Raw genomic sequence first — 20,453 nt, forward strand, 5'->3', positions numbered from 1 at the left:
TAAAAGGTTCTTTCTCAGAATGGCAACCGGTGACAAGTGGTGTCCCGCAGGGTTCAGTGTTGGGGCCACAGCTGTTCTCTTTATATATTAACGATCTAGATGACGGGACTGGGAGCATTCTGGCCAAGTTTGCCGATGATACAAAGATAGGTGGAGGGGCAGGTAGTATTGAGGAGGTGGGGAGGCTGCAGAAAGATTTAGACAGTTTAGGAGAGTGGTCCAAGAAGTGGCTGATGAAATTCAACGTGGGCAAGTGCGAGGTCGTACACTTTGGAAAAAAGAATAGAGGCATGGACTATTTTCTAAACGGTGACAAAATTCATAATGCTAAAGTGCAAAGGGACTTGGGAGTCCTAGTCCAGGATTCTCTAAAGGTAAACTTGCAGGTTGAGTCCGTAATTAAGAAAGCAAATGTAATGTTGTCATTTATCTCAAGAGGCTTGGAATACAAAAGCAGGGATGTACTTCTGAGGCTTTATAAAGCACTGGTTAGGCCCCATTTGGAGTACTGTGAGCAATTTTGGGCCCCACACCTCAGGAAGGACATACTGGCACTGGAGCGGGTCCAGCGGAGATTCACACGGATGATCCCAGGAATGGTAGGCCTGACATACGATGAACGTCTGAGGATCGTGGGATTATATTCATTGGAGTTTAGGAGGTTGAGGGGAGATCTGATAGAAACTTACAAGATAATGAACGGCTTAGATAGGATGGACGTAGGGAAGTTGTTTCCATTAACAGGGGAGACTAGGACGCGGGGGCACAGCCTTAGAATAAAAGGGAGTCACTTTAGAACAGAGATGAGGAGAAATTTCTTCAGCCAGAGAGTGGTGGGTCTGTGGAATTCATTGCCACAGAGGGCTGTGGAGGCCGAGACGTTGAGCGTCTTCAAGACAGAAATTGATAAATTCTTGATTTCTCGAGGAATTAAGGGCTATGAGGAGAGAGCGGGTAAATGGAGTTGAAATCAACCATGATTGAATGGTGGAGTGGACTCGATGGGCCGAATGGCCTTACTTCCGCTCCTATGTCTTATGGTCTTATGGTCTACATTCTGATTTCCTTCAGCTCCCCACTAAAACTTGTTTCTCTCAGCACTTCAACACATTATTCATGTCTTCCTTTGTGAAGACTGAAGCAAAGTACAAATTTAATTTTGATTTGATTTATCATTGTCACATGTATTAGTATACAATGAAAAGTATTGTTTCTTGCATGCTATACAGACAAAGCATACTGTTCATAGAGAAGGAAACGAGAGGGCAGAATGTAACGAGAGTAAAAGATAGAATTAGATGGTATGCTGGGCACAGCTTGCAAGAAGTCGCCACGCTTCGGCGCCATCTTGGAAATCAATTCCTCAGCCATTTCTTTATTCCCCATTATGAATTCCCCTGTTTCTGACTAAGGGGCCTACATTTGTTTTTGTCAATCTTTTTCTCTTCACACACCTATAGAAACTTTTGCAGTCAATTTTTATGTTCCATGCTAGCTTACTTTCATACTCCACTTTTCCCTTCATCAATCCCTTGGTCCCCCTTTGCTGAATTTTAAACTGCTCCCAATCCTCAGGCCTATTGCTTTTCCTTGCCAATTTGTATGTTTCTTCCTTGAATCTGATGCTATCTCTAATTTCCCTTGTAAACCATGGTTTGACCACAATTCCTTTACCACTCTTGCGCTAAACAGGAATAAACAACTTCTGGAGTTCACCTATTTGTTCTTTAAATGCCTCCCATTGCCTGTCCACTGTCTTTCCTTTCAGTAATGTTTCCCAGTCCATCATGGCCAATTCATGCCTCATACCATCATAGTTCCCTTTATTCAGATTCAAGATCCTGGTTTCTCAGTTAGTAGAATATCAGGTTGCCCATTGGTTACATCAGCCCTGGAAGAATAGCAAAATAACATGATAAATCTGTCACCTTTGTGGTGGTTAGAGGTGATGTAGGTTGTGCAAGAACCTTGCACAGCTGCTGTCTGGAACTGGAACAGAAAGTGAGAGTATCCTTTTTTATTCTTTCAGTGGATGTGGGTGTTGCTGGCAAGGCCAGCACTTGTTGCCCTTCCTTAATTGCCTTTGAATTTGCTTGCTGGGCCATTTCAGCGAACAATTAAGAGTTAACTACATTACTGTGGGTCTGGAGTGACTTTTGGATCATTAGTAAACCACATGGATCTTTATGACAATCAGTGATTGTTGTCACTTTCTCAACAGCAGTTGGGATGGGTATTAAATGCTCTCCTCACCAGTGACCATTGCTCATTAAAAAGTCTGGTGGGGAAAACCAGTCTGGGACAAAGCAGTAACTCGGAAACTGTGTGTTTACCAAGGATTTAGGATCCACGCGTCCAATGTTGGGATAGTGCTTGATACTAATGTACTCTGGCTGATGACCCACATTGTATTGTGTACAAATGTTGACCTTCAAAACATGAAAGCTGTAAGAAAAATCATTGCCGTTAAATTTTAATAAAACTGTCTTTTTCCTCGTGTGATAGGTGCTCTAACAAAACTAAAGGCACAGCATCAAGAGGATTCCGGCAACACTGCTCTAGTTGGCAATAAACCTGCCCTCCTTCGCTCCCTTTTTACTGTTGGTGCACTGTGTCGTCATTTTGACTTTGATCAGGAGGAATTTAAAGGCAACACTAAGGTAATAATTAAAGGTTAACCTTGTTCATCATCTTAAATGCTCATTTGATATGATATCCATTGATAAAGAAATGTAACGGTCCTATACTAAGAAGCACACATGGAATGGATAACCACCAGACAATCTGAGAGAGTCAGGCAGATTGATCAGGAGTCCCCTGCAACATTCAAGTTTGCGAATCAGTTTTTTAGTTGGTTCTTCAGAATAGTGCAGTGAGAGCCAAGTTAATGGCATCACGGATGTGGCTTAGCCACACAAGAGGGGAAGAAGAAGAGTGGAAGAGCAACAGTGATAAGGGGATTATAATTAGGGGAACAGACAAGCATTTCTGTGACTGTGGCCAAGACGCCAGTTTGGTATGTTGCTTCATTGTGCCACGGTCAAGGCATATTAAAAGGGGAAGATAAAGAAACAGATGTCATTATACACATTGGTGGAAATGACGTAGATAGGAAGAGTAGGGGGGTCCTAAGAGAGCAATTCAGGGAGTTGGGAAATAGGTTAAAAAGTAGGGTCACTAGGGTGGCCATCTCTGGGCTGCTCCCAATGCCTCGTGCCAGTGAGGCTAAGAATAGGGAGTTGGTTCAAATGAATGCCTGGCTAAAGGACTGGTCCAGGAGGGAGGGCTTTATTTTCATAGACCAATGGGAGGTTTTCAGGAGAGGATGGCACCTGTACAAGAGGGAGGGGTCACAACTAAGTTGGAAGGGCACAAATATCCTGGCTGGGAGCTTTGCTAGTGCAGTTCGGGGGGGTTTAAACTAGTATGGCAGGGGGGTGGGGATCAAACTATTAGGTCTATAAGTGTGGTGGCTGGGGACGAGCTTGGGGCTGGGACAAGGCTGGCAAAGAAGAAGAGCACTCTGGGGGAGGACAACCTCACTGAGCCTGGGGGTCTGGAGTGCTTATACTTCAATGCAAGGAGCGTAGCAGGTAAAACAGAGGAACTTGGGGCCTTAATGCGCACGAGGAATTTGGATGTGGTTGCGGTGACAGAGACTTGGTTGAAAGAGGGACAAGACTGGCAGCTGAATATTCCGGGGTACAAGTGTTTTAGGCGAGACAGAGGAGGGGCCAAAAGAGGTGGGGGAGTAGCGGTATTGGTTGGAGAACATATTACAGCGGTGCAGAGGGAGGACAATTCGGAGGAGTCGTGTAGCGAGTCACTCTGGGTGGAGCTCAGAAACAGGAAAGGCGCAGTCACTATGTTGGGGGTATACTACAGGCCCCCCCAACAGCCCAAGGGAAGTGGAAGAATGGATATGTCAGGAGATACTGGATAGGTGCAGGAAATATAGGGTTGTTGTAGTGGGAGACTTCAATTTCCCTGGTATAGACTGGAAATCGCTGAGGGCAGGGACTCTGGATGGGGAGGAATTTGTAAAATGTGTACAGGAGGGTTCGTTGGAACAATATGTGGACAGCCCAACTAGAGAGGGGGCTATACTGGACCTGGTACTGGGGAATGAGCCCGGTCAGGTCTTCAAAGTTTTGGTTGGGGAACATGTGGCAAATAGTGACCACAATTCTGTTAGCTTTAGGATAGTGATGGAAAAGGATGAGTGGTGTCCCAAGGGTAAGGTGTTGGATTGGGGGAAGGCTAACTTTATTGGGATCAGGCAGAAATTGGCAGCTCTTGATTGGGAGAGGCTGTTTGAGGGTAAATCCACATCTGGTATGTGGCAGTCTTTTAAGGAACGGTTGTTAGGGCTACAGGACAAGCATGTGCCTGTAAAAAAGAAGGATAGGAAGGGTAGGATTAGAGAACCGTGGATAACCAGGGAAATTGAGGGACTGGTCAAAAGGAAAAGAGAGGTGTATGTTAGGTCCAAGCAGCTAAAAACGGAGGAGCTCTGGAGGAGTACAATGAAAGTAGGAAAATACTCAAACGGGGAATTAGAAGAGCAAAAAGGGGTCACGAAATGTTCTTGGCAGACAGGATTAAGGAGAATCCCAAGGCATTTTATTCATACGTTAGGAACAAAAGGGTTGTTAGGGAAAAAATCGGACCTCTCAGGGACAAAAGTGGGGACTTATGCTTGGAGCCCAAAGAGGTAGGGGAGATCCTAAATGAATACTTTGCGTCGGTATTCACAAAGGAGAGGGATGTGTTGACTGGGAGTGTTTCGGAGGGGAGTGTTGAACCGTTGGAGAAAATCTCCATTACAAAGGAGGAAGTGTTAGGTTTGTTAGAGAATATAAAGACTGACAAATCCCCAGGGCCTGATGGAATCTATCCAAGGCTGCTCAGGGAGACGAGAGGTGAAATCGTTGGGCCTCTGACGCAAATCGTTGTCTCGTTACTGGACGCAGGTGAGGTCCCAGAGGATTGGAGGATAGCCAGTGTGGTCCCGTTATTTAAGAAGGGTAGGAAGGATAACCCGGGTAATTATAGGCCGGTGAGCTTGACGTCCGTGGTGGGGAAGTTGTTGGAGAAGATTCTTAAAGATAGGATGTATGCGCATTTAGAAAGGAATAAACTCATTAACGATAGTCAACATGGTTTTGTGAGAGGGAGGTCATGCCTCACTAACCTGGTGGTGTTTTTTGAAGAAGTGACCAAAATGGTTGACGAAGGAAGGGCCGTGGATGTTGTCTATATGGACTTTAGTAAAGCGTTTGACAAAGTCCCTCATGGTAGGCTAGTGAAAAAGGTTGGATCCCATGGGATAAAGGGGGAGGTGGCTAGATGGGTGGAGAACTGGCTTGGTCACAGAAGACAGAGGGTGGTAGTGGAAGGGTCTTTTTCCGGCTGGAGGCCTGTGACTAGTGGTGTACCGCAGGGCTCTGTATTGGGACCTCTGCTGTTTGTGATTTATATAAATGATCTGGAAGAAGGAGTAACTGGGGTGATCAGTAAGTTTGCGGACGACACAAAACTGGCAGGACTTGCAGACAGTGAGGAACATAGTCAGAGGCTACAGAAGGATATAGATAGGCTGGAAATTTGGGCAAGGAAATGGCAGATGGAGTTCAATCCTGATAAATGCGAAGTGATGCATTTTGGTGGGAATAATGTAGGGAGGAGCTACACGATAAATGGAAGAACCATAAAGGGTGTAGAGACGCAGAGGGACCTGGGTGTGCAAGTCCACAGATCTTTGAAGGTGACATCACAGGTGGAGAAGGTGGTGAAGAAGGCATATGGCATGCTTGCCTTTATAGGACGGGGCATAGAGTATAAAAGTTGGGGTCTGATGTTGCAGATGTATAGAACGTTGGTTCGGCCGCATTTGGAATACTGCGTCCAGTTCTGGTCGCCACACTACCAGAAGGACGTGGAGGCTTTGGAGAGAGTACAGAGGAGGTTTACCAGGATGTTGCCTGGTATGGAGGGGCTTGGTTATGAGGAGAGATTGGGGAAACTGGGGTTGTTCTCCTTGGAAAGACGGAGGATGAGGGGAGACTTAATAGAGGTGTATAAAATTATGAAAGGCATGGATAGGGTGAACGGTGGGAAGCTTTTCCCCGGGTCGGTGGTGACGTTCACGAGGGGTCATAGGTTCAAGGTGAAGGGGGGGAGGTTTAACACAGATATCAGAAGGACATATTTCACACAGAGGGTCGTGGGGGCCTGGAATGTGTTGCCGGGCAAGGTGGTGGAGGCGGACACACTGGGAACGTTTAAGACTTATCTAGACAGCTATATGAACGGAGTGGGAATGGAGGGATACAAAAGAGTGGTCTAGTTTGGACCAGGGAGCGGCGCGGGCTAATTGTTCCTTGTTTCTTGTTTCAAGGCTTCATTCTATGATCATCTTGCTGGTGCCAGTACAGAGCGAGACTGCGGATAGTTGGGAACCTGTCTCGGGGGCAGGGAATTCATATGGTGTTCGTGGAAGTGGAAATGACTAGGGTTGGGAAGCATTTTCCGATCAGGGCCATTGTGATCTCCTGGACTCGTTTCGATCGCCTCAGGGGGTCGGAGAGGAATTTCCCAGATTTTTTTTTCCCCATATTGGCCCTGGGGTTTTTCACTCTGGGTTTTCGCCTCTCCCTGGAGATCACATGGTCTGGAATGGGGGGGTGGGGGTGAGTTAATAGGTTGTAATGAACAAAGCATCGTAGCTGTGAGGGACAGCTCGGTGGATAGGATATCGGTATGTAGATAGGCTGGAAAATTGGGCGGGGATCCTGGATTCAGGATTCATTCCTGGACCGGGGAGCGGCGCGGGCTTGGAGGGCCGAAGGGCCTGTTCCTGTGCTGTATTGTTCTTTGTTCTTTGTTACACAGTGGCTGCAGGGCACTCTTCTGGGGCAGGGTGAACAGCCAGAGGACGTGGACGTGGTACCAGTGACACAAGTAGGAAGGGGAATGGTGTCCTGAAAGCAAATTTTTAGGAACTAGAAAGGTGAAAAAGAGCAGGACCTCAAAGTCAGTAATGTCAGGATTGTTCCCAGTACTTCGTGCTCGTGAGTGTAGGAATATGAAGATTGAGCGATTGAATACATAGCTAGAGAACTGGTATTGGAGGGAGATATGAGACTTCTGAGGCACTGGGACTGGTTCTGGGGCAGGTGGAACCTGTACAAGATGGACGATTTCACCTTGGCCTGACAGGGATGAGTAACCTCACCGGGAGATTTGCTGCTGCTGGGGAGGGGAAGGTTTAAACTAGATTGGCAGGGTGTTGTGAATCTCAGAGGGAGCTTAGATCGTAAGGAAGCAACATAGGAGCAGGGGTAGGCCATTCAGCCCTTGAACCAGTGAGATCATGGCTAATCTGTGGCCTAACTCCATATACCTGACTTAGGCCCATTTTTATTTCTTTACCATAACATGGGATATGGGTGTGCCACAGGGATCGGTGCTGGGACCCCAGCTATTCACAATATATATTAATGATTTAGATGAGGGAACAAAATGTAACATCTCAAAATTTGCAGATGATACTAAGTTGCGTAGGAGGCAGAACTGTGACGAGGATGCAGAGATCCTTCAGGATGATCTGGACATCCTGAGTTGGGTGAGTGGGCAAATCAATGGCCAATGCAGTATAATTTGGATAAATGTGAGGTTATTCACTTTGGAAGCAAAAACAAGGCGGCAGATTACTACCTGAGTGACTGTAAATTGGGAGAGGGGAGTGTGCAGTGGGACCTGGGTGTCCTTGTGCACCAGTCACTGAAGGTAAGCATGCAGGTGCAGCAGGCGGTAAAGAAGGCAAATAGAAGCATAGAAAGCATAGAAACCCTACAGTGCAGAAGCAGGCCATTCGGCCCATCGAGTCTGCACCGACCACAATCCCACCCAGGCCCTACCCCCACACATATTTTACCCGCTAATTCCTCTAACCTACGCATCCCAGGACTCTAAGGGGCAATTTTTTTAACCTGGCCAATCAACCTAACCCGCACATCTTTGGACTGTGGGAGGAAACCGGAGCACCCGGAGGAAACCCACGCAGACACGAGGAGAATGTGCAAACTCCACACAGACAGTGACCCGAGCCGGGAATCGAACCCGGGACCCTGGAGCTGTGAAGCAGCAGTGCTAACCACTGTGCTACCGTGCCGCATGTTGGACTTCATTGCGAGAGGTTTTGAGTACAGGAGAGGGATGTGTTGCAATTATTCAGGACCTTGGTGAGGCCACACCTAGAGTATTGTGTGCAGTTTTGGTTTCCTTTTCTGAGGAAGGATGTTCTTGCTTTCGAGGGAGTGCAGCGAAGGTTTACCAGGGCTGATCCTAGGGATGGCGGGACTGATGTATGAGGAGTGATTGACGAGGTTAGGATTGTTTTCGCTGGAGTTCAGATGAATTGTACAAGAAGTTGTACAAGACGTTGGTACGGCCACGCTGTGGAATACTGTGTACAGTTCTGGTCACCCTATTATAGAAAGGATATTATTAAACTAGAAAGAGTGCAGAAAAGATTTACTAGAATGCTATCCAGACTCGATGGTTTGAGTTATAAGGAGAGGCTGGATAGACTGGGACTTTTTTCTTTAGAGCTTAGGAGGCTTGGGGGTGATCTTATAGAGGTCTATAAAATAATGAGGGGCATAGATCAGCTAGATAGTCAATATCTTTTCCCAAAGGTAGGGGAGTCTAAAACTAGAAGGCATCGGTTTAAGGTGAGAGAGGAGAGATACAAAAGGGTCCAGAATAGGAATTTTTTCACGCACGGTGGTGAGTGTCTGGAACAAGCTGTCAGAGGCAGTAGTAGAGGCAGGTACAATTTTTACTTTTAAAAAGCATTTAGACAGTTACATGGGTAAGATGGCTATCAAGGGATATGGGCCTAATGCGGGCAATTGGGGCTCGCTTAGTCAAAAAAAAGGGACAGCATGGACAAATTGGGCCAAAGGGCCTGTTTCAATGCTTAAACCTCTATGAATGAGGGGGGGATCTCATAGAGACTTATAAAATTCTAACAGAACTAGACAGGGTAGATGCAGGGAGGATATTCTTGATGGTGGGGAGTCCAGAACCAGGGATCACAGTCTGAGGATACATGGTAGACCATTTAGAACAGAGATGAGGAGACATTTCCTCACCCAAAGAGTGGTGAGCCTGTGAAATTCATTACCACAGGAAGTAGTTGATGCCAAAACATTGAATGTATTCAAGAGGCGGCTGGATATTGCACTTGGGGCGAATGGGATCAAAGGTTATGGGGGGAAAAGCAGGATTAGGCTATTGAGTTGGAGTCTTTTAAGAGACTTCTGGATGAGTACATGGGATTTAATGGGATTGAGGGCTATAGATAGGCCTAGAGGTGGGGATGTGATCGGCGCAACTTGTGGGCCGAAGGGCCTGTTTGTGCTGTGGCTTTCTATGTTCTATGTTCTATGATCAGTCATGATTGTAATGAATGGCGGAGCAGGCTCGAAGGGCCAGATGGCTTCCTCCTGGTTCTGTCTTCTATGTTTCTATGTTAATAAATGCTAGCCCCGCCAGCAACACCCACATCTTGAGAATGAATAAAACAATATACGTTCCTCTTCAGGCACAAACACCCAATGGGAAAGGTGGATCAACAGTGGTTAACAAAAGAAGTTAAAGATTGCCAAAGATAAAAGCGAAATACTGCGGATGCTGAAATCTGAAACAAAAACAGAAAAATGCTGGAAAATCCCAGCAGTTCTGACAGCATCTGTACAGAGAGAATAGAGCCAATGTTTTGAGTCCAGATGACCCTTCGTCAGAGCTCTGAGAGAAAACAAAAAAAAACTACTCACCAGTCACCAGCCAATCACTTGCTTGCTGACTGTGACATCACGGTTTGATTTCTTTCTCCCTCTCACTTGCCCTCGAGTCTCCTTCGCAGGTCTGCCTCTCCACTCCTCCTGAAGATGAGCACCTCTTTTCCCCTCCACATCGAATTCCACTCGGCTCCAAATTCCCGATACCCTCACTCTGGCTGAATCTCACTCCATCTGCAGTCTCTCTCCCACTGGTGTGCGCAAGCTCACTAGAATCATAGGATCCCCACAGTGCAGAAGGAAGCCATTTGGCCCATTAAGTCTGCACCGACACTCTCTAACAGAGTACCTTACCCAGGCCCTTTCCCCACCCTATCCACTACAGGACATACCTGGCCATTTTTCTAAATTGCCAGCTAGATGCCAGTGTTGTAGCTGTGCAGCTTGGCTCGAAGGCAGTAAGTACTGTAAGTTTTCAGGGCTATTGCTGGATTATTCTCGGGGTCTGTAGCCTTTGCAGTATCCAGGGCCTTCAGCTGTTTCACGTGGAATGAATTGAATTGACTGAAGACTGACATCTAGAACATAGAACAGTACAGCACAGAACAGGCCCTTCGGCCCACGATGTTGTGCCGAGCTTTATCTGAAACCAAGATCAAGCTATCCCACTCCCTATCATCCTGGTGTGCTCCATGTGCCTATCCAATAACCGCTTAAATGTTCCTAAAGTGTCTGACTCCACTATCACTGCAGGCAGTCCATTCCACACCCCAACCACTCTCTGCGTAAAGACCTCTGATATCCTTCCTATATCTCCCACCATGAACCCTCTGTGATGCTGGGGACCTCCAGAGGAGGCGGAGATGGAGCATTCACTTGGCACTTCTGGCTGAAGATTGTTGCAAATGCCTCATTTTTTTGCCTTTTATACTGCTATGCTGGGCTTTTCCACCATTGAGGATGGGGATACTGATGGAGACGGCTCCTCCAGTGAGTTGTTTAATTGTCCACCAACATTCACGGCTGGATGTGGCAGGACTGCAGAGCTTAGATCTGATTGGTTTGTTGTGGAATTGCTTAGCTCTGTCTATCTCTTGCTGTTTATGCTGTTTGGCATGCAGCCTGTATTGTAGCTTCACTAGGTTGACACTTCATTTTTAGGCATGCCTGATGTTGCTCCAGGCATGCTCTCCTTCACTGTACATGGAATCATAGAATCCCTACAGTGCAGAAGGAAGCCATCTGGCCCGTCAAGCCTGCACCAACTCTTTGGAAGACCACCCCACCCAGGCCATCCACTGCCCTATCCACATAACCCCTCACGTTTACCATGGCGAATTCATCTAACCTGCACATCTTTGGACTATGTGAGGAAACCGGAGCACCCAGAGGAAACCCACGCAGACACGGGGAGAACGTGCAGACTCCACACAGACAGTTACCCAAGACCGAAATTGAACCTGAGTCCCTGGCACTGTGAGGCAACAGTGCTAACCACTGTGCTACCTAGGGATGATCCCCTGGCTTGATAGTAATGGTAGAGTGGGGAACATACTGGGCCATGAGGTTACAGATTCGGGTTGAGTACAATATGCTGCTGCTGATGGCCCACAGTGCCTCATGGATGCCCAGTATTGTGTTGCTAGATTGGTTCAAAGCTCTATCTCATTTAGCACAGTGGTAGTGTCACACAACATAATGCAGGGTATCTCAATGTGAAGACGGAGCTTTGTCTCCACCAGGACTGTGCTGTAGTCACTGCTACCGAGTGGCAGGCAGGTTGGTGAGGATGAGTTGTTTTTTCCTCTTGATTCCCTCATCACCTGCCACAGTCCCAGTCTAGCAGCTATGTCTTTTAGGACCAGGTCAACTTGGACAATTGACAGTGGTTTTATGGTCATTATTAGACTTTTAATTCCAGATGTTTTATTGATTTCAAATTTCACCATCTGCCTTGGTGGAATTCGAACTGGGGTCCCCCGAACATTACCCTGGGTCTCTGGATTACTAATCCAGCAGCAATATCACTGCTCCATCCCAGAGTGCTGAAGGAGCTGGTTTTAGAAACAGTCGATGTATTAGTGGTTATCTGTCAAAGAACAAATTGAATAGATTCTGGAAAGGTTCCTGCAGACTGGAAAGTAACAAATGTAATCTCACTATCTAAGAACGGAGGGAGGAGAAAAGATTGGGAAACTATAGACCTTGTATTTTGACATCAGTAGTTTTAATGTTAGAATCTACTAAAGGATGTGATAGAAAATAATGGTAAAATTGGGCAGCGCAACATGGATGCTTGACAGAGCTTCTGAGTTGTTTGAGAATGTTACCTTCATCTAAGATAAAGGGGTATCAGTGGCTGTGGTGTAATTGGATTTTTGGAAGATGTTTGAGGAGACTAGTTAACACAATGAGAGTGTATGGGTTTGGCAGTAATTATTAGTATGGATTGAGAATTGGCTGACAGACAGAAAGCAGTAGGAATAAATGAATCATTCTCAAGATGACAGGCTGTTACGAGCAGGATACTGCATGGATCAGTGCTCAGGACACAGTTGTTCACAACCCATTTCAATTATTTAGATGTGGGGACCAATTGTAGTATTCCTAAATCTGCCAATGACACCAAACTTTGTTGCAATGTGAGTTGTGAGCAGGATGCAAAGTTTCAAGTGGGCATGGACAGGCTCATGGAGTGGGCAAGAACGTGTCAGATGAAACATAGAAACATAGAAAAACTACAGCACAAAACAGGCCCTTCGGCCCCACAATTTGTGCCGAACACATCCCTACCTTCTAGACCTACCTATAACCCTCCATCCTATTAAGTCCCATGTACTTATCCAGGAGTCTCTTAAAAGACCCTATTGAGTCTGCCTCCACCACCACTAACGGCAGCCGATTCCACTCGCACACCACCCTCTGTGTAAAAAAACTTCCCCCTAACATTTCCCCTGTACCTACCCCCCAGCATCTTAAACCTGTGTCCTCTCGTAGCAGACATTTCCACCCTGGGAAAAAGCCTCTGAGAGTCCACCCGATCTATGCCTCTCAACATCTTATATACCTCTATTAGGTCTCCTCTCATCCTACGTCTCTCCAAGGAGAAAAGACCGCGCTCCCTCAGCCTATCCTCGTAAGGCATTCCACTCAATCCAGGCAACATCCTTGTAAACCTCCTCTGCACCCTTTCAATCTTTTCCACATCCTTCCTGTAATGAGGCGACCAGAACTGAGCACAGTACTCCAAGTGGGGTCTGACGAGGGTCTTATATAGCTGCATCATTATCCCCGGACTCCTAAACTGAATCCCTCGATTGATAAAGGCCAGCACACCATACGCCGCCTTAACAACCACCTCCACATGCGGGGCCGATTTTAGAGTCCTATGGACCCGGACCCCAAGGTCCTTCTGATCCTCTACAGTACTAAGAGTCTTTCCCTTTATATTGTACTCCATCATCCCATTTGACCTGCCGAAATGGACTACTACGGATTTATCTGGGTTGAAGTCCATCTGCCACTTCTCCGCCCAGTCTTGCATCCTATCTATGTCCCTCTGTAACTTCTGACATCCCTCCAGACTATCCACAACCCCACCGACCTTCATGTCGTCGGCAATCTTACCAATCCATCCCTCCACTTCCTCATCCAGGTCATTTATGAAAATGACAAACAGCAAGGGTCCCAGAACAGATCCCTGGGGCACACCACTGGTGACCGACCTCCATTTAGAAAAAGACCCATCTATACCCACTCTCTGTCTCCTTTGGGCAAGATGTGGAGATGCCGGCGTTGGACTGGGGTGAACACAGTAAGAAGTCTCTCAACACCAGGTTAAAGTCCCAACAGGTTTATTTGTTAGCAAATACCATAAGCTTTCGGAGCGCTGCTCCTTCGTCAGTTCTGGATCCACAGGGCAGCAGCCCCTTGGATCCCATGTCCTCTCACCTTTTATAGAAGCCTTGCATGGGGGACCTTATCGAACGCCTTGCTAAAATCCATATAAACCACATCTACCGCTTTCCCTTCATCAATGTGTTTAGTCACATTTTCGAAGAACTCCACCAGGCTCGTAAGGCACGATCTGCCTTTGACAAAGCCATGCTGAGTATTCTTGAGCATACTAACCCTCTCTAAATGCTCATAAATCTTGTCCCTCAGGATCTTTTCCATCAGCTTACCAACCACTGAGGTTAGACTCACCGGTCGGTAACTTCCTGGGCTATCCCTATTCCCCTTCTTGAAAATAGGAACCACATCCGCAATCCTCCGGCACCTCTCCCGTCTCCATCGACGACGCAAAGATCATCGCCAGAGGCTCTGCAATCTCTTCCCTCGCCTCCCACAGTAACCTGGGGTACATCCCATCCGGAGCCGGCGGCTTATCTATCTTGATGCCATTCAAAGATTCCAGCACAACCTCTTTGTTAAAGTCCACATACTCAATCTTTTCAGTCCACCGCAAGCCCGCAGTACATCCACCCAGGTCCTTCTCCTCTGTGAAAACGAGGCAAAATACTCATTAAGCACCTCTGCCATTTCTACTGGTTCCGTATTGATTTTCCCACCTTCACCTTTTATAGGCCCTATTCCTTCACGTCTCATCCTTTTACTCTTCACATATTTATAGAACGCCTTAGGGTTTTCCTTAATCCTACTTGCCAAGGCCTTCTCGCGTCCCCTTCTGGCTCTCCTAATTTCCTCCTTTAGTCCCTTCCTACAAGCTGTATACTCATCTAGATCCCTATCTTCGCCAAGCTCTCTGAACCTTTTGTACGCTTTCCTTTTCTTCTTGACTAGGTCCCGCACAGCTTTCGTGCACCACGGTTCCTTTAACCTACCAACTCCTCCCTGTCTGCTCGGAACGTTGTCCTGTCGAACTCTAGACAGACATTCCTTGAAAAACTGCCACCTCTCTTCAATAGATTTACCCGAGAATGCCTCCTTCCAATTTACTCCTCTAATTTGCTGCCTTATGTCTTCATATTTCCCCTTACTCCATATAAACGCTTTCCTAGCTTGCCTGATCCCCTCTTTTTCCAATGCAAGCATAAAGGAGATAGAGTTATGATCGCTATCCCCAAGATGCTCTCCCACTGAGAGATCTGACACCTACCATAGAACCCCTACAGTGCAGGAAGAGGCCATTCGGCCCATCGAGTCTGCACCGACAACAATCCCACCCAGGCCCTATCCCCATATCCCTACATATTTACCTGCTAATCCCTCTAACCCTCATATTTACCCGCTAATCCCTCTAATCTACGCTTCCCGGGACACTAAGGGACAATTTAGCTTGGCCAATCAACCTAACCCGCACATCTTTGGACTGTGGGAGGAAACCGGAACACCCGGAGGAAACCCACGCAGACACGAGGAGAATGTGCAAACTCCGCACAGACAGTGACCCGAGCCGGGAATCGAACCCAGGTCCCTGGAGCTGTGAAGCAGCAGTGCTAACCACTGTGCTACCGTGCCGCCCGTCCAGGTTCATTGTCCAGGTTCATTGGTCAGTATCAGATCAAGTACAACCTCTCCTCTTGTAGGCTTGTCCACATCCTGTGTCAGGAAACCCTCCTGAACACACCTAACGAACTCCTCCCCATCCAATCCCCTTACCCTCAGGATATTCCAATCTATGTTTGGGAAATTAAAGTCTCCCATCACAACAACTCTGCTATTATTGCATCTCTCCAGGATCTGTTTCCCTATCTGCTCCTCCACCTTCCTGTTACTATTGGGCGGCCTATAGAAAACTCCCAGCAAAGTGATCGACCCCTTCCCACTCCGAACTTCCACCCACAGAGACTCTGTAGACAATCCCTCCACAGCATACACCTTCTCTACAGCTGTGACACTATCCCTGATCAGCAGTGCCACTCCACCCCCTCTCTTGCCTCCCTCCCTGTCCTTCCTGAAACATCTGAATCCCGGCACCTGGAGTATCCAGTCCTGTCCCTGAGACATCCAAGTCTCCGTAATGGCCACCACATCACACTTCCATCGATCCACACTCTGAGCACATCCCCTTTATTCACTATACTCCTGGCATTAAAGTAAACACATCTCAATCCTTTGGTCTGAGCTCTACCCTTCTCTATCCCCCGTCCATCCTCCCTCTTGCACTGTCTATATATAACCCTTCTCTGTTTGCGAGCTAACTTCCTCACTCCCAGTCACCTCGTCTCGATCCCCTCCCCCCAAACTATCTAGTTTTAACTCTCCCCAGTAGCCTTAGCCAACCTTCCTGCCAGGATATTGGTCCCCAATATAATATAAACAAGTGGGAAGTTATCCACTTTGGTGGAAAAAGCAAAGGCAGAAATAATGAGAGGTTGGGAAATGTCAATATCCAAAGGGACCTAGGTGTCCCTTGTTCATGACTCACTCAAAGTTAGCATGCTAGTGGAACAATAGATAAGGAAGACAAATGCTATGTTGACCTTCATTGCAAGGGGACTTAAGTACAGAAGTAAAGATGTCTTGTTGCAATTGTATAGAACCTTGGGGTTGAACACACCAAGAGTATTGTGTACAATGTTGATCTCGTGTAAGGAAGGATATGCTTGCCATGGAGGCAATGCAACAGAGGTTCATCAGACGAATCACTGGGATGGCAGAATTCTCTTAATGAGGAGTGATTAAGAAAAATAAACCTGTATTCTCTTGAGTTTTGCAGAATGAGAGGAGATGATGTTGAAGCTTACAAAATTCTTTAAGAACAAAGAACAGTACAGCACAAGAACAGGCCCTTCGGCCCTCCAAGCCTGCACCAATCATGATGCCTGCCTAAACTAAAACCATCTGCACTTGCGGAGTCTGTATCATTCCATTCCCATCCTATTCATGTATTCATCAAATGCCCCTTAAATACTGCAATTGTACCTGCTCCCACCACCTCCCCGGGCAGTGCGTTCCAGACATTCACCATCCTCTGTTCAAAAAAAACTTGCCTTGCACATCTCAACTTTTTCTCACACACCTTAAACCTATGTCCCCTAGGACCTGACTTTTCTAACCTAGGAAAAAGCATCTGACTATCCACTCTGTCCATGCCACTCATAATCTTCAAACCTCCACCAGGTTGCCCCTCAACGTCCATTGTTCCAGTGAGAACAAACTGAGTTTATCCAACCTCTCCTCATAGCTAATACCCGCTAGACCAGGCAACATGCTGGTCAACCTCTTCTGTACCCCCTCCAAAGCATCCACATCCTTCTGGTCATGTGGCAATCAGAATTGTACACAATATTCCGAATGAGGCCTACCTAAGGTTCTCAACAGCTGCAGCATGACCTGCCAATTTTTATACTCAATGCCCCGACCAATGAAAACAAGCATGCCGTATGCCGCCTTGACTACTTTATCCACCTGCGTTGCCACTTTTAGTGATCGGTGGACATGTACACCCAGGTCTCTCTGCCTGTCAGTACTCCTAAGGGTTCTACCATTTACTGTATAATTCCTACATGCATTGGACCTTCCAAAATGCATTACCTCACATCTGTCCGATTAAACGCCATCTGCTGTTTCTCCGCCCAAGTTTTCAACCGGTCTATATCTTGCTGTATCCTCTGACAATTCTCTTCACTATCTACAACACCACCAATTTTTGTGTCATCGGCGAACTTACTAATAATTTTTCTCCAAATCATTTATATATACTGCAAACAACAAAGGTCCCAGAACTGATCCCTGTGGAACACCGCTAGTCACAGCCTTCCATTCAGAAAAGCACCCCCCTACTGCTACCCTCTGTCTTCTATGCCCAAGCCAGTTCTGTATCCATCTTGCCAGCTCTCCTCTGATCCCATGTGACGTCACCTTCACACCAGTCTACCATGCGGTACCTAGTCAAAGGCTTTACTGAATGTATGCAACATCCATTCTATACAACATCCACTGCCTTTCCCTCATCTATCATCTTCGTCACTTCCTCGAAAAACTCAATCAAGTTAGTGAGGCACGACCTCCCCTTCACAAAACCATGCCATCTATCACTAATAAGTCCATTTGTTCCCAAATGTGAATAAATCCTGTCCCTAAGAATCTTTTCCAATAATTTCCCTAGCACTGACGTAAAGTTCAACGGCCTATAATTTCCTGGATTATCCCTGCTGCCCTTCTTGAACAAAGGAATAACATTGGCTAACCTCCAGTCCTCTGGAACCTCATCTCTAGCCATTGAGGATACAAAGATTTCTGTCAAGGTCCCAGCAATTTCCTCCCTTGCCTCCCTCAGTATTCTGGGGTAGATCCCATCAGGCCCTGGGGATTTATCTAATTTAATGCTTTTTAAGATGCCCAACACGTCCTTTTTGATATCAGCATGACCCAGAATATCTACGCACCCTACCCTAGGCTCCTCATCCACCAAGTCCTTTTCTTTGATGAATATTGAGTCAAAGTATTCATTTAGTATCTCGCCCATTTCCTCTCGACCCACGCATAGATTCCCTATCCTTGAGTGGACCAACCCTTTCCCTGGCTACCCTCTTGATCTTTACATATGTATAAAATGCCTTAGGATTTTCCTTAATGCTGTTTGCCAAGGACTTTTCATGACCCCTTTAGCCCTCCTAACTCCTTTCCTAGGTTCCTTCCCACTTTCTTTATATTCTTCAAGGACTTCATCTATCCTAAGCTTCTTAGACCTTATGAATGCTTCCTTTTTCTTTTTGACCAGGCTCATAATTTCCCTCATTGTCCAGGGTTCCCAATTCTTGCCACACTTATCCTTCATCCTCACAGGTACATGCCGATCCTAAATTCCAATCAACTGACATTTGAAAGACTCCCACATGTCAGATGTTGATTTACCCTCAAACAGCTTCCCCCAATCTAAGCTATTCGTATCCTGCCTAATGCTGTGGTTAGTCGTCCCCCGTCGTCGTCGTCCCCCGCCCCAATTTTACACCTTCGTCCGAGGGCCACTCTTGTCCCTATCCACAAGCACCTTAAAACTTACGGAATTATGATCGTTCATTCCCCAATACCAAGTTTAAAATGTCTCCTTCCCGAGTTGGGCTATTTACACACTGTTTCAAGAAACCCCCCTGGGCGCTGCTTACAAATTCTGCCCCAGCTAAGCCCTTAGCAGTGAGAGAGTCCCAATCAATATAGGGAAAGTTAAAATCACCCACCCCAACAACCCTGTTGTTCTTGCATCTTTCCAAAATCTGTCTGCATATCTGCTCCTCTATGGCAGATGGTGGAATTTGAATTAAATAATGAAAAATATGGAATTAAGGATCTACTAGTGCCAGGGAAGCTGTACGGTCTGATGGTGGATAAATCTCACAGACCGGATGGACTACACCCAGAATTCTGAAGGAGATAGCTGAATCGGGGAGTCAGGGAAGGTCTTCGAGGACTGGAAAAAGGGTAATGTAACACCCCTGTTTAAGAAGGGAGGGAGGCAGAAGATGGGAAATTATAGCTCAGTTAGCCTGACCTCAGTAATGGGTAAGATCTTGGAGTCCATTATTAGGGATGAAATTGCGGATTACTTGGAAATGCATGGTAAATTAGGGCTGAGTCAGCACGGCTTCGTCAAAGGGACGTCATGTCTGACACATCTGTTTTTTGAGGAAGTAATGAAGAAATTAGATAAAGGAGAACCAGTGGACGTTATTTATTTGGATTTCCAGAAAGCCTTTGACAAAGTGCCTTACAGGAGGCTGCTAAATAAGTTAAGAGCCAATGGTGTTAAAGGCAAGGTAGTGGCATGGATAGAAGATTGGCTGACAGACAGAAGGCAGAGAGTGGGGCTAAGGGTGTCCTTTTCAGGCTGGCAACCGGTGACTAGTGGTGTTCCACGGGTGCCTGGATCTGTATATGAAGTACTGCATTCTGTAAGGCTGTGGACCAGGTGCTTGAAATTGATACTTAAATGAACGGCTTATTTTATAGTTTGCCGAATATTAGAGATCGCGACTTGGTGGGAAGGGAGGTCCTTAATACAATTACTGTTGCTAAGGAGGTGGTGCTTGGTAGATTAATAGGACTGAAGGTAGACAAGTCCCCGGGCCCGGATGGAATGCATCCCAGGGTACTGAAAGAAATGGCTGAGGTAATAGCAGATGCATTAGTAGTAATTTATCAAAATTCGCTGGACTCTGGGGTAGTGCCGGTTGACTGGAAAACAGCTACTGTTACGCCGCTGTTTAAAAAAGGAAGTAGGCAAAAGGCGGGTAACTACAGGCCGGTTAGCTTAACGTCCGTAGTTGGGAAGATGCTAGAGTCCATTATTAAAGAGGAAATAACAGAGCACCTGAATAAGAATGGTTCGATCAAGCAGACGCAGCATGGATTCATGAAGGGAAAGTCGTGTTTGACGAATCTACTGGACTTTTATGAAGATGTCACTAGTGCAGTTGACAGAGGGGAACCGGTGGATGCGGTGTTTTTCGATTTCCAGAAGGCGTTCGATAAGGTGCCTCACAAAAGGTTGCTGCAGAAGATTGGGGTACACGGAGTTAGGGGTAAGGTGTTGGCGTGGATTGGGGATTGGCTATCTAACAGGAAGCAGAGAGTTGGGATAAATGGGTGCTTTTCTGGTTGGCAGTTGGTGACCAGTGGCGTGCCGCAGGGATCGGTGCTGGGGCCTCAATTGTTTACCATTTACATAGATGATCTGGA

The 20,453-nt window shown here is 46.6% G+C and overlaps 1 protein-coding gene across 10 annotated transcripts in view; it reads left to right on the forward strand.

Annotated features, from left to right (window-relative positions):
* LOC144495209 (nipped-B-like protein) overlaps positions 1-20,453 on the forward strand; it is a 728,344-nt gene that overhangs the window by 599,731 nt on the left and 108,160 nt on the right. For all 10 annotated transcript variants that reach the window (XM_078215273.1, XM_078215271.1, XM_078215278.1 and 7 more), the window contains one exon: positions 2,506-2,660. In XM_078215273.1, coding sequence (XP_078071399.1) covers positions 2,506-2,660 — 155 coding nt within the window. The remainder of the gene's footprint in view (positions 1-2,505; positions 2,661-20,453) is intronic.

This window comes from Mustelus asterias, chromosome 6 (assembly GCF_964213995.1).
Source record: "Mustelus asterias chromosome 6, sMusAst1.hap1.1, whole genome shotgun sequence".
Classification (NCBI taxonomy): domain Eukaryota; kingdom Metazoa; phylum Chordata; class Chondrichthyes; order Carcharhiniformes; family Triakidae; genus Mustelus; species Mustelus asterias.